The sequence below is a fragment of the Canis aureus genome, chromosome 4, assembly GCF_053574225.1.
Source record: "Canis aureus isolate CA01 chromosome 4, VMU_Caureus_v.1.0, whole genome shotgun sequence".
NCBI lineage: Eukaryota > Metazoa > Chordata > Mammalia > Carnivora > Canidae > Canis > Canis aureus.
The window spans coordinates 38,232,654-38,247,327 of NC_135614.1; the positions used below are offsets into that span (position 1 = coordinate 38,232,654).

The 14,674-nt window shown below is 36.7% G+C and overlaps 1 protein-coding gene, 1 long non-coding RNA gene and 1 other non-coding gene across 9 annotated transcripts in view; 2 read left to right on the forward strand and 1 right to left on the reverse strand.

The window, feature by feature from the left end:
* The window catches only part of UIMC1 (ubiquitin interaction motif containing 1), a 129,166-nt gene that overhangs the window by 76,658 nt on the left and 37,834 nt on the right, over positions 1-14,674 (forward strand). For all 6 annotated transcript variants that reach the window (XM_077895437.1, XM_077895440.1, XM_077895438.1 and 3 more), the window contains 3 exons: positions 2,893-2,957; positions 6,191-6,267; positions 11,696-11,796. In XM_077895437.1, the coding sequence (XP_077751563.1) occupies positions 2,893-2,957; positions 6,191-6,267; positions 11,696-11,796 (243 nt within the window). The remainder of the gene's footprint in view (positions 1-2,892; positions 2,958-6,190; positions 6,268-11,695; positions 11,797-14,674) is intronic.
* Positions 7,860-14,674, reverse strand: part of LOC144312562 (uncharacterized) — a 50,934-nt gene continuing 44,119 nt past the window's right edge. Inside the window, exon 3 of one of the 2 annotated variants that reach the window (XR_013378064.1) lies at positions 7,860-8,733. This is a non-coding gene — a long non-coding RNA (uncharacterized LOC144312562). The remainder of the gene's footprint in view (positions 8,734-14,674) is intronic. The other variant, XR_013378063.1, reaches the window with a different exon arrangement.
* On the forward strand, positions 12,877-13,020 carry LOC144313127 (U4 spliceosomal RNA). Its single transcript, XR_013378849.1, has one exon. It is a non-coding gene; the product is annotated as a U4 spliceosomal RNA (small nuclear RNA).

The window sequence follows — 14,674 nt, forward strand, 5'->3', positions numbered from 1 at the left end:
AGTTCAGGCCCCATGTTGGGTATAGAGATTACTTAAAAATGAAATCTTAAAAAAAATAATAAAATTAGTGTTCTTAGAGATAGGGAACAAGAAAAATTCTGGGTTAAAGAGCTTTGAACATAAAAAAAAAAAAGACTTGCTATTTATTGCCAAATTGCATTTTGAAAAGGTTGCTCAGATGTGTACTCCTTCTTTAGCAATGTGTGAGAATGCCTAATTTGTTGCAGTCTTGCCAACACAGAATAATATCTTTAAAAAACAAAACAAACTTACTAATTTTATAGGCAAATATCGAAAGTCTGCAGTTGTAATTTCACCACTTATCTTGGTCTTTTGCTTTCAGGAACTGTGGGTAGAAAGAATTTATGTGTTTATTAAACATTTTCTATTGATTATGACTGCTGGAGCTGCCCTTATGTGAGACTCCTTGGATGATAGAGATAGCAAAAGGTTCCCAGAGCTAGGGACTTAGAAAAACATTTACTTTGGGGCAAATCATTTTTAGTATATACGAAGGTTATAAAAGCTTTAAAATCAGATAACTAGTTTCTTGCATCTTGGAAACAACAGAGAGGTTGTTAATGAAGATGGAGAGGTCATCTTGATGGCCGTATAGCAGGGAAGTGAGTAGAAGTATATTGATGTAGTCATTACTTTTCAGGGTCTGATCCTCAATTTTTCAGTCCAGATACTGGAATTTGTTTTACAGAATGGTCAGAGTGTGTTGGAGGAGGGGCGGGTGGTGAGAACGGTCTTTGACTAGTCAAACTTCAAGCTGATATATACACCAAATAACAGTTGGTTAATTTGTAATGGAAGAGAGACATTTTTGGGGACCAGAACATTCAGGTCCACCATCTACTACTGTACCTCTTTCTAGGATGAAGGTACTTAAAGGCCTGAAAATAGTAACCAGAAAATGATAGTATTAAGGGATGATTTAACTAGTTTATGGAAAGACCAATAAGCTACTAGTACCTGATAATAGAGGATATTTCTCTGGTGACCAGATGATGTGTCTGTTTATTTTTTACTTCCCAGGACTGCTTGATTCTGAATCTATGGATTTTTCTTTTTTAGATTCTGTACAGACTATCATAACCTTTTCATTAACATGTTATTTCTTTAGGCAGAATGAGGTGTCTTGATTAGGCCATAGCTTCCTTAGTTAAAGTTATATTCGTATCATGCTTCCTTGTTCACCTTGATTAGATTTGGGTATTCTAATCAAAATTTGTTTCCTTGTTTTGGCTACGTTATTTTCATATTCTGGAAGAACCTCACTTTACCCCTATGTTCAGATTGCTGTCATTGAGGTGTAAGTTTAGAAATTAAAAATGATTTATTGAGATGAAGACATTATTGAGATTCTATGTTGAAATGGTTGTAAGAAGAATATTTGATTAAACATAACGGTAGTGATTAGATCATGGATTTTGGAGTCAGATCCCAGCTCCACTTTTTTTTTTTTTTTTTTTTTTTTTTCCAGCTCCACTTTTGATCAGCTCTTTAATTTTGGGCAAATTGTTTAACCTGTCAAAGTTTCACTTTCCTCATTTCCAAAAAAACTTAATAGTTACTGCCTCAAGAAGCTTTTGTGAGGATTAGAGGAAATAATGCATTGTAAAGTGATTTGCATAATAGGCTTGGCACTTAATAGGTATACAGTAATTTAAGAAAATAACACTAAGAAAGGTAAAGATATGCTTTAGCCTAAGGTAGAGATGAAGGGATCTTATAATTCACTATTGCCTTGACTGCTTCTGAAGCCAAAGTTTAGTCAAGTATAGTCATTCTAAAATGGTAAAAATCTATTAAATGGACACTAGGTGTCAGTATCTACTTTTTTTTTTAATGTTTCAGGAATGAAATTGTTTTGTCACCACTGAGTTCAAATAGGTGATGTATTTATTGCTGTTGTATTTTAGTCCTTCTGACAGTTTTGTTCATCCCTCATTTTTTATAATGACTACATTCCTGATCATTGTACAGCTTTCTCTTCCCATTGAAGGTGCATCTCAGCTATTTGTTTTTTATAGTATATTTTATCATTTGCCTAAGTGGTAAAGAGGTACTTGTTTAGGTTATTTTTATCCCATTAGGAGACCCTGAAAACTTCAGCCAGTAGCTTTATATTTATTGGAAGAAGCCTCATAGCTCAGGCACTCCTTCAGAAGTTTCTCTAAGGCAACAGTAACTGCTCTTCTGTTCTCTTCTGTGCACCTACATTTAATGAGTTGCCATTTGCACCAACTACTATGAATCATGGAAAATAATCTTTTAAAAATTTTATATTTCTTAAAAGATATCTCATAGCCAGATACTAAAACCATAGTGGTAGATTTGTAGCAAAAGGAATCTTTATAACCTTCCCTTTGGGATGTTCTGTATTATGGCTTGGTTGTGCTAAGAGAGACTTCTTTCACAGACTGCAGTGTATTTCCCAATCAAATATTTCCATTGAAAATTGAGCTTTTCTTTATATTTCTTCCTTCCACAACAAAACTTTATTGCATTTTTGAAATCATAATTCATTTGACTCACTAATTAATATTTATGTGTCTTGCATTTAATAGAGTATATCACATATATTGTCTTTAAAAATTCTCACAATAATAGTCTGTGAGGCAGTCATTAATAACTTTTAAGATGAGGAAACAGATTTGAGATGTGACACCCTAGATTACAGAGTTAATGGATGATCTACCTGTGATATAAATCTCAGTCTCCTGACTCCACAGAAGATGGTCTTTTTTACTGAAACTTACTTAAAATGTTTTATTCTTATTGCAAATTACTGAGTGATGATGTTGAGCAATTAATTTTTTTTTTTAAAGAGGAGAAACCAGTTCATCTGTGCCTGTATATTTAGGATGTTATATTTCCTTGCAGTCTTCCCAAGGGCTGTTTGTTGAAGAAACTTCTGAAGAAGGAAACTCTGTACCTGCTTCACAAAGGTAAGATCATAAGTTGTTATGTCAGAATTCTCTAATGGTGCCAGAGTAAGAGAGATGAACCACATGAGTGACACTGTACAGGGATAGCTTGTTAGGGATCTTTTCGCTCCTATATAAGCACAGACTAAGAAAAACCATTATCTTCCAGTTCTCAAATATGTATCTCATAGAAGCCTGGAATATTAGAGTGGTATAGATTAACCATCTTGGCACATATCCCATTTATACCATTCCTTTTTTTTTTTTTAAGAAAAGATTTTATTTATTTATTTATTTATGATTTTATTTATTCATGAGAGACACAGAGAAGGAGAGAGAGAGAGGCAGAGACACAGGCAGAGGGAGAAGCAGGCTCCATGCAGGGAGCCCAATGTGGGACTCGATCCAGGGTCTCCAGGATTACGCCCTGGGCTGAAGGCGGCGCTAAACCACTGAGCCACTTGAGCTACCCAAGATTTCATTTATTTATTTGACAGAGCACACAAGTGGTGGGTGAGGGACAAAGGCAGAGGGAGAAGCAGGCTTCTTGCTGAGCAGGGAGCCTGTGGTGGGGCTCGATTCCAGGACCCATAGATCATGACCTGAGCTGAAGGCAGACGCTTAAACCAACTGAGCCACCCAGGTGCCCCACGTTTGTACCATTCCTGAAAGTTTATATCTTGCTACTCTTTTTTCTTTTTTAAAAGATTTTATTTATTTATTCATGAGAGAGAGAGAGAGAGGCAGAGACACAGGCAGAGAGCGATACAGGCTCCATGCAGGGAGCCCCACGCGGTACTCGATCCCGGGACTCCAGGATTGTGCCCTAGGCCAAAGGCAGGTGCCAAACCGCTGAGTTACCCAGGGATCCCCTATCTTGCTACTCTTAACCTAGCTATTTTTTTTTTTTTTAAGATTTTATTTATTTATTCATGAGAGATAGAGAGGCAGACACACAGGCAGAGGGAGAAGCAGGCTCCATGCAGGGAGCCTGACGTGGGACTCAATCCCGGGCCTCCAGGATCGTGTGCTGGGCTGAAGGCGGCGCTAAACTGCTGAGCCACCCGGGCTGCCCCTTAACCTAGCTTTCTAGGCCAATCTGAAGGCTCTAGACTAATTTCTTTACAGTTCTTCTAGTTTTCCTGTCCCCTTTCTTTATTCCCTCTGCTTATGCATATTTTATCTTCATGTCCAAATTATATATACCTTTTTCTTTTTCTAAATCTTTATTTATTTATTTTTTTAATCTACGATAGTCACACACAGAGAGAGAGAGAGGCAGAGACACAGGCAGAGGGAGAAGCAGGCTCCATGCACCGGGAGCCTGACGTGGGATTCGATCCCAGGTCTCCAGGATCGCACCCTGGGCCAAAGGCAGGCGCCAAACCGCTGCGCCACCCAGGGATCCCTGTATATACCTTTTAAATCTACTCTTAAGACTTGTGTTTTTTATTATTCATACTATCCAAAAAGGTCACAAAGAACATGGGTCACCCTCACTCCTTGTCCTATGCCACTTTTAATCTGATTGTATCTCATTTTTTCCTTAAATTGTATTTGCATTACCTCTTCAATTATTCTTGCTCATTGATTGATGAGGTTACCTTCTTAAGTCTTCTCACTTAATAATATGTTGTGGTTGATTGATTACAAACTGCACTGTCAGCTGGATCAGGTTTTTAGTTAATTTTCCCTTTTATCTGGTAGTTGACCTTTGGAGATTACTTAAGAGCTTAATTTTGTGTTGAGTGACCTCCACCTCTTCTACGGAAGTTGAGGTCCAATTACCACTTGCAGTAGTTTGGTGGTGCTTCTTAGGCTTGGTTAAGTTAATAGTACTAGATGTTTCTTCCTGTATTGAAGAATATGGTTTTGGTTTGATTCTCCTGCTGTTAAATGATTTTGGAAGTGGTTTTAACTGGAGTAGGCCTTTTGCTTCCTCCAGACCCCTCTGCTTTGTTGTGGTGAGCCTTGTGCAGAGCAGATGTAAGTTTTAATAAATGATTATATGCTTTGTCACCAGGAGAGAGTTGGAATTGCAGGCAATGTGGTTTGACTTCAAATTGATTAGCCCATTTTATAAATGTCAGCAAATTGTTTTGTGATGGACCCTTTGAATAGAGCCCTAATGTTACATGCATTGTAAACTGTGTCTGGCTTGGATTTACAACAAATGTTATGAGATGTTTTATTTAGAGAAATCACTTGTGGTTTCCTATTAGGATTTAGTTATTTATCATGAATCGGTAATGGTTAGTCTCTCTTCTCTGTGGTTCTTGGTTGATGTGAGGTTTTATGTTTTTAAGCATCCTCTTGCATATTTGATCAAACTCTAGTCATAAAGCTCTCTGAAGCATGAGGGTGGGTAGCTTAGATGCTCAGATCTCTCAGCCATGTGTTCCTGTGTCAGGAAGAGATTGTACTCCATGAACAGGCAGGGTAAACTAGAAGATTGGCTGATGGAAGCGATTCATAATTATGTTACTCTCAGAAGAGATATTTAACTTGTATGGGCAAGTTTTGCTCTAGGGCAGTTTGGAATTTTATCTTTTTGTTGTTTGGAAAGCCACATCTTGAGATAAAGAGGAAATTTAACTGCAAGGTAAGAGAAAACCCAGTGCACTGTCAAGAGAATCTCCATATCTTCTGAGTTTACAAATCTCTAACCTTCAGAAGGCTGAGATGGAGGCTATAAAACATTCTTGACTTTTTTTTTCCCCCTAAAGATTTATTTATTTGAGAGAGGGAAAGTAAGCATATGTGAGCAGTTGGGCGGGGAGAGGGGCAGAGGGAAAGAATCTTCAAGCAGAGACTCCTCGCTGAGCAGGGAACCCAATGTGGGGGCTCCGTCCCACAACCCATGAGAATGACTTGAGCAGAAACCAAGAGGCAGAGGCCTAACTTACTGATCCATTTGGCACCCTCCTGTTGACATTCTTATATGGGAGTGGAGTTTTTATCTTCTAGGGTATTCACAGATAGTCCTTACTCTTCAACTTTTCTTTGTAAAGACTCCAAAAGGAGGTCCTTTTGGTTTAGTGATTTTACTGGAACCAAAACTGTAAGCGTATTTATTTTCCCGATTTCTGGCCTGGAGTTTTTCACTACCGATTCCTTGCTTCCCTGTTGTGTTTTTGTGGTATTGGACAGCAGGTATTGCATTACCTATGGCCTTGTAAATGACTCACCATTGCTTTTGGCCTGTGTTCTGATTTATTTTACTGGGATTCACTTGGGGTTTGGTTCTTTTTCAGCATTGCTGCTTTGACCAGTAAGAGAAGCTCAGTCCTTATGCCAGAGAGTTCTGCAGAGGAAATCACTGTGTGTCCTGGTAAGCACCCCACTGATCTTACTGAGTTTCTGATCCCTAGCTATTTGCCTTATTAATTTTTCTGGTTTTTCCAACCTATTCTCAGGAGGTTTATATATGATTGATGTATGTGTGTGTATCTCCTCCACATATATACATGTACACATACATATATATACACAGTTTTTAAATGGACATTGGCTCTGATTCTCAATCTTTTCTCAGAGATATTTTAGTTTGAAATTAATATACTCTTTGTCTCCTTGTTTGCTTATTACCAGCCTCATTAGAGATGGTAGCAAAGCATCAGGAATAGCACGTAACTGTACATTCAGAGGGAAGAGGACTCTATTTTGGCTTATGGGTTCTCCAGATTAGCCTGTCTTCAAATCTTCCTGTCATTAAGCAGATTTTTCTGAGAGCCTTTTACTAGTTTTACATTGCCATTCACTCTTTATAGCAGAGGGAGTCCAGAAATTGAATTTTGTACACAGTTCTGTTGTTGACTTATTTTTAATCTCAGGTAAGACATTTAACCTGATTAAGTATTATACTTTGCTTTTTGTTAATTGTAGAGATGAAAAGACATGTATACCTTAGTATGGGTATCGGAGATGTTCATTTAGAGCTGCACATGAATAGATTTTGACATACAAAATAATTTGTTTTAATTACACCAAACTTTTTTATTAAAAAAATTTTTTTGCTAATGATATTTTATGTATTATTTATTTATGGATTTATTTATTGGAGGGGGAAAGGAGCAGAGGGAAAGAATCTCAAGCAGATTCCCCCACTGAATGTGGAGCCCAATGCAGGGATGTGGGGCTTGCCCTGGTGCTTGACATGGTACTTGACTTTTAGAGTTCAATCCCACAACCCAGGCTGAGATCAGGAGTTGATGCTTAACCTGCTGAGCCACCCTGGTACTTCTCTGAGTTGCTGGTGCTCCTATTTTTAATAGAACTATTGCTGATACTCAATGTTACCTTAGTTTCAGGCATACAGCACAGTGATTTGACATATGTTATGCTATGTTCACCACAAGCATAGCTACCATTTATCATTCTACAAGTCTTTTACAGTACTCTAGACTGTATTTCCTTTGCTCTACCTTTTATCCTTGTGATTTACTCATTCCATAACTGGAAGCCTGTATTTTCCACTCCTCTTCACCCATTTTGCCCATCCCCTCCACCTTGATAACAAAATAATTTTCTTTTTTAAAAAGATTTTATATATATATTTATTTGAGAGAGAGCATGAAGGGGAGGAGCAGAGGGAGAGGGAGAAGCAAATTCCACACTGAGTGGAGAGCCTGATGCGGGGCTCAATCTCACAACCCTGAGATCATGACCTGAGCCAAAATCAGACTCTTAACCAACTGAGCCACCCAAATGCCCCACACAAAATAATTTTATTTTTTTAAAGAGTTTATTTATTTGAGAGAGAGTGCACTAGCAGTGGGGAGGAGGGGCAGAGAAGGGGAAAGGCTGTTCACTGAGCAATGCTCAATGCTGGAGTAGGTCCCAGGACCCTGAGATCATGACCTGAGCTGAAGGCATGCTTAATAGACTGAGCCACCCAGGTGCCCCGCACAAAATAATTTTAAATGAACTAAGATACATTGTCTAAGTCTTGAGTTGAATCATTATGTAAAATGAAGAATTATTTTGTGATTTTTTTAAAAAGATTTTATTTATTTATTCATAAGAGACACAGAGGGAGAGAGACAGAGACATAGGCAGAAGAGGTTCCATGCAGGGAGCCCGATGTGGGACTCGATCCTTGAACTCCAGGATCATGCCCTGAGCCAAAGAAGATGCTCAACCACTGAGCCACCCAGACGTCCCTATTTTGTGATTTAAGCCACTACTTTTTAAGGAATTAGTTTTAGCTTATGTTTTCTTTTTTGCTTTCCTTAAAAGTGGGGTCCATTATATGTATCAGTAACCTCATTCATATGAAATTGGGGGGCTCCTGTCAATGTTTAAACTCTTTAGGCAGTAAGTGTTGAACTCATGCTACCATAAGTCATGCCTAATTTTTCCTTAAGTCTCATATAACCTGTCAGGGTGAGAAAGACACATAGTTTTCTTATTTTGATTTCTTTCAACTTTTTTCTATGGAGACTTAATAAACTTAGTGTACACATTCTAGGAAAGACCTATAAACATTTATAAACATTTGGCAGCATCATAAAGGCCTTTCTTTACTTATTTTTAAGTTTAATTATGTTGCTTTTTATTGAAAGTGATTTCTTAATTTGTATAAAATGTATTTGGATTACTGCCTAATGATACTAAGAGACTCCACTACCAAGTGCTCTGATTTTAGCAGGAGCACTCAAGAATGCTGTGCTATCTTTGTGAAAAGAAAATTTTGTCCCCATCTTGGATTGTGACTTATGCCATCTTGTTAGGAAGTCACTCAGTCTGTTTGGGATGATGGCCTGTGATGTTGCCCAGGGATCTTGCAAGGAGGAACCTGTAAATACAATAATTTTGAAAGTCCTAGTTAATGAGAGGGGGAAAAAGCAGACCCTTCAGGACTAAGGTTAGGTAACTTTTATGATCATAACTTGCTGTCATTAGCTTGCTTATTAAGTCCCAACTGTTTGCTGACAAAAACCACTTCTAAATGAGATTGTAAAAGATCTCTGTAACATTACTATTCCTTTTGCTAAAAAATATAACTACTTTTCCATGGAGCCAGACTCTTGAATCTCTTTGTAAATATATACTATATAATTTAGAAAATCTAAATTTTCCAGAAAATTTGAATTCTCTGTGTGTTCTAAATGGGTGAAATGCAGATTGAATGTAGTAGTCCATCTATTTTGTCTTACATTTCTGAAAGTTCCAGGGATCTGATACTCAAAATTATAACATCTTTTTAGAGTTACTTTGTTGAAGAAGGAGGATTATAGCCTTATGCCCACATGGTGTGTGCTCCTAGCACTGTTTTGTGTTTTTTTTTTTTTTTAAGATTTTATTTATGTGTGTGAGAGCATGAGCAGAGGGAGCTCAGCGTGGAGCTCTATCCCAGGACACCAAGATCATGACCTGAGCCAAAGGCACACTTAACCGACTGAGCCACCCAGGTGCCCGCATTGTTTATTTCTAAGGAGCTAACGCTCTCTTTTCTTCATAGTTAACTATTTCAACTATTCACAGAAAACTTAAAGACTTATTATTGTAGTAGTGCAAACAACAAGTGGCTCTTATTTTCTAACAGACCAAATAAATGTCTTTTTTGGTAGTATCTCTCAGGGATACTTGACAAAGAAGGTTTTTTTTTTTTTAATTGGTTTTATTAAATGATTCATGAATTGAGGAGCATCTTATGTAGCAAGTAGAGCGGATTCCTGAGAAAGAAGACTCTGAAGTTTATGCACTGTTAGCCTTTTTCCACCAAGGTGGTAGAATCTGTGTGTGTGCATGTGTGTATTCATTTTTCAAAAAAAATTATAAAATATTAAAATAGAATTAACAGTAGAAATGTATTTAATCTCTCTTTGATGTTGAGAAGATACCTCAGTATCTTATAGGTACTTTATTTGCCCAACATAGGCCATTCATTGTATTTGTGAAGCGCAGAAGTATCAGATGTATGGTGTGTACAGTGTAGATAAGAGAGAACTTACTGGATTTATATTCCTAGTTTCTTTTCCAGATTTGTTGTCCTTTTTTGACATAGTTTTTGTCCTTTTTTTTTTTTTTTTTAGATTTATTTATTTTAGAGAGAAAGTGAGCATGAGTGGGAGAGGCAGAGGGAGAAGGAGAGAGAATCACAGCAGACTGCCTGTGGGACTTGATCCCATGACCCTGAGGTCATAATCTGAGCTGAAACAAAGAGTTGGTGTCTTAACTGACTACACCATCCAGACATCCCTGTTCGTTTGTTATATTAAGTGATAGGTATTTAGACCAGAAGTTGGCAGACTTTTTCTATAAAAGACTATGTAGATATATTAGGTTTTGTGAACTAAACCACTCAACTCTGCCGTTGAAACTATTCAGCACTGCCTTTTAGCACAAAGCAACCATAGAATAAAGAGAAAAACAAGTTTGACTATGTTCTAATAAAACTTTATTTACAAAAATAAATGAGCTATAGTTTGCTGACTCCTAACTAGACTATGAGGGACACCATCTTACATCTCCATATTGCTTGTAGCCTGTATGGTGCCTGGAATTTGTTCATAAATATTTGTTGAGTTCATGTTGAATGAATAGATGCAGCCTAAAGAATATATTAAAGAAAGGTATATCTTTGTCTAGGATGTATTTTCTATTTATTCTGGTTTTTTGTCTTCTCTAATCATCCCTTTAACTTTGGAACTCACATTAGCATGTTTTTGTTTTCTGTCAAAATAAATATACTTTAAAACCAGAACTATGCGGAAAAGAAGCCTAATGGATTAACTGATGAATGGATAAACAAATTGTGGTATGTCCATACAGTGGAATGCTACTTCTCAGCAGTGAAAAGGAATGAACTACTGACATGTAACAACATGGTTGCTTTTCAAACACATTATACTAAGTGAAAGAAGTCAGACATAAAAGATGGCACACTATATATATGATTTCATTTATGTGACATTTTAGAAAAGAGAACATAATATAGATTGGTTATTGCAAGGAGCCAGACATTGGGGAACTGCAGAGGGGTACGTAAGAATTTTTTGGGGTGCTTAGAAATGTTTTATATCTTCTTTTTTTTTTTTTTTTTTTTTTTAAGAGTGGAAGAGGGGATTGGGAGTAGGGACAGAGGGAGATGGAGAGAGAGAATCTTAAAAGCAGGCTCCACGCCCAGCATTAAGCTGATGCAGTGCTTGATCTCAGGACCCTGGGATCACGACCTGAGCTGAAATCAGGAGTCAGTCGGTTAAGTGACTGAGCCACCCAGACACCCTATACATGCTATCATTTATACCATACAATCACCACAGTCAAGATGAAACATTTTTGGGGCGCTGAGGTGGTGTAGTTGGTTAAACATTGAGTTTTGATTTCAACTCAGATCCTTATCTCTGGGTTATGAGATCGAGCCCTGGGTTGGGCTCACTCGTCACTAGGGAGTCTGCTTGAGATTATTTCTCTCCCTCTCTGTGTGCCCCTATATCCCACTCTCTCTATCTTCTTTCTCTCTGAAATAAATCTTTAAAAAAAATACCATATATAAATTATATACATTTGCCCAAACTCATCAAACTATGTACTGAAAATTGGGTGAATTCTGTAGTATATAAATTATGCCTCACTAAAGCTTTAAGAAGAAACAAACTAGATCTGTATTTTTTTTTTTTTTAGATCTGTATTACCACTGTAGTATTAACATTAAACACTAAGCTTTAGGAGAAACAAGTGTTTTGTTTTGTTTTTTTTTAAACTATGAAAATACAAAATGAAACTTAATGACTTTTTAACCTTTTAAATTACAGAGACACAGCTAAGTTCTGAAACATTTGACCTTGAAAGAGAAGTCTCTCCAAGTAGCAGAGAGATCCTGGATGAAGTAAGAATAATAATGGCAGATAAGGAGGTAAATATTCTCTATAGTTTTTCTTAGTGTTTTCTTTCTGCTGATAATCCTCTCTCTGATGCAACATTGACCTTGGCTGAAAAGATTTAGGTGACAGAAGGTTGTAGTTTTGGGGACACTTATGTCAGAGAGGGATTCTTACAGTTAAGTTCAGTTCAGCACTGTTTCTAAAAATAGGAGTAGTTACCATTTCTTGATTCTTACTGTGCTTTATTATTTCTGTTATAGATTAGGGAAACAGAGGCTTAGGTTGTTTGAGTCATTCATTCATATTCAAAATGCTAATAATGGTAGTACTAGAATTTGAACATGGATTGATCTCTGAAGTCTGGGATATTTTCTGTTATATTACTGATAAGTAACAGAAATGAACAATTTTGGAGAAAGTCACTATATTTATATTATACAAACTTTCAGCCCTAATTTCTACATATGATCAGAAATGCGAAGTTAAGATAGTAGCATGAAAAAATAAGCAGATTTTTATTTGCTGTATTACCTTTCCTAACAACATATAGAGGTGGTTGATACAAGTTCATACTTCTGATTACGATTTTCAATGTATATCTATCATATTGAGTCTGAAAAAACAGTTTACTAAGAATTTTATAAAAGAATTCAGAATCTTTAAAATTAGTTGTTCTGAAAAGCAGCTTGAGAATTTAACACATTTTTCTATGGAAATAAATATTGGTATGCCATCTTACCCAGAGCATTAAAAATAAAGTCTTAATTCTCTTATTTTTATACTCTAGGTTTTTTTAAAACAGTTTTTAAAATAGAAGGTAGATCCCTTTCCTAGTCTCTGCATTGCAGGTAACTGGGTAGAAATTCTGGTTTCATGAATCATGCATGCTGCATAGTTCCCTGGAACCTGATCTGTCACCACTGACAGACCAAGAGTCCCTGATGCCAGTGGTGGTAAGGAAGATGGTGACACTCTCTGCAACAGTGATTGAGGACAGATTCTGCTAGATAATGTCAAAATGATTTCCCAAGGTGGGACCAAAGCCTTCTAAGTGGGGATGGGGAACAGAGTGTTATTAACATAGTCATCTTAACTACAGAAGAAGCCCCACAAGCTTTGCGTAGTGGCAGTACTATAGCCAATGAGGTTTATCCGAGGTGCGATTATTGCTAATAGAAGAAGCCCTACAATCCTTTTGTTAATCAAGGCTGATTTCTTACCCATCCATGATTGCAAAGGAGACGGTTCTTTGGGGCAAAGAGCATGAACCCTATTTAGAATTTATAGTGTATATGTCTGCACCACTACACATCACATGGATGGAATTGTATGGCCCTTTTCACATTGAATGTCCTCTTTTCAGTGTTACTGTTTGCTTGTATCTGTGGATATCTGTAAATAGTCTTAGAATTGTTTCCATTAAAAGATGATAGAGATACTGAAGTTTTTAAGTCATTAAATAATCACTTTCTAGCTACAAGTCACTTATTAGAAAGGTAGAATCTGAACATTTTACAACACAAAGATTGTATCATAATGGGTGTTGACTCTTGATCTTGAAATCTATGTATAAGCTCATTTGTCCTAAAATTTCTTATTTATTGGAAGGTGATATAGTGTAGTGCAAGGACCTTGAGCATTGGAATTAGAAGAATCCCAACCCCCTCACTTAATTTTATGACCTTGGGCAAATTAATTGTTTTATTCACTTCATATATTTGACACATATTATAGTTTGTATACTGTGTACCAGTTGTTCATTTTAGACTCTTGAGGCACGAAGATCAACAACAAAAAAGTTCCTGCCCTCAAAAGTTCTTGGTACGGGAGGAGACAGACACGTAGAAAATTATAATGTGGTCTGACAAGTAAAATGATAGAAAGATCCCTAGGGCATTAAGGGAGTATAGAAGAGGAATGCTTTTCTGAATTTCAGTTTTTCATATGTAAAATGGAGATAAAAAATAACTTATTTAATGGATTGCTTTGAAGATTAAATTAGATAAAGAATATGAAACACATAGAGATTTGGCACAAGTATGCATGTGGTTATTATTTTACTGCTTTGTAATGTATTGTGGCTGCTCAATGATATTAGCTTACTAATGACAGAGAATGTTCAACAGTATTTGAGTTATTTAGAATAGCATGGCAGAACTATAATCCTTCTTGATTTGATATCCTGCAGTGGTCCGATTCCTTTGGAAATAATATTTTCTGAATATCTTGCCTGAGATAATCCCTTAGTTAGAGATCTTCTTTTCCAGAAAAGTTAATAGAAGTTATTCAGAATCAAACAGTTGGCTTAGTCAGTTGGTTAAATAAACTGTTTGAGCCCTAAGGAAAGAGAGGAAAGATCTAAAGAGCTTTCTAATCTACACATAAACTGACTGGGGGAGGAACTGAGGGCTGGTGATTGGTAGGGCATACTTTTATTTTCAGCTGGTTCATTTCTTGAGGTGAGGTTTCTTTTGAGGCCAGAAGGTAAGGACTAACTGTTAAGAGATCAGGATTCAGTGTCCAAGTACCTCTTTTGAGAAATGACTATATAGTATTTTAAAAGAAGTAGAATCAGCTCTTCAGAGACTGAATCCGTGACTTCACGGTTCTAATAAAAGCTGCTTCGCTTATATTTTTTCCTCTTGAAGGTCCTCTATTGTAGTTAATATTTAAATAGAACTTTTAAATGGTGCTGAAAAAGATCTTAACTTTATATAAAAATTTTCAGAAACCTCTGGGTTTTCTGTGAATGTAATTGGAAATGGTCTTGTATTCACAATAAGACAATAATAGACTACTCCCTCTTTAATACGTTAAAAGTGAAGGCACGTTCTGTGCATTTTGTAGAGCTGGTGATAAATACAAAGGAATATAGTGCTGGGTGTGAGCATCAGTGACATTCATGTCCTA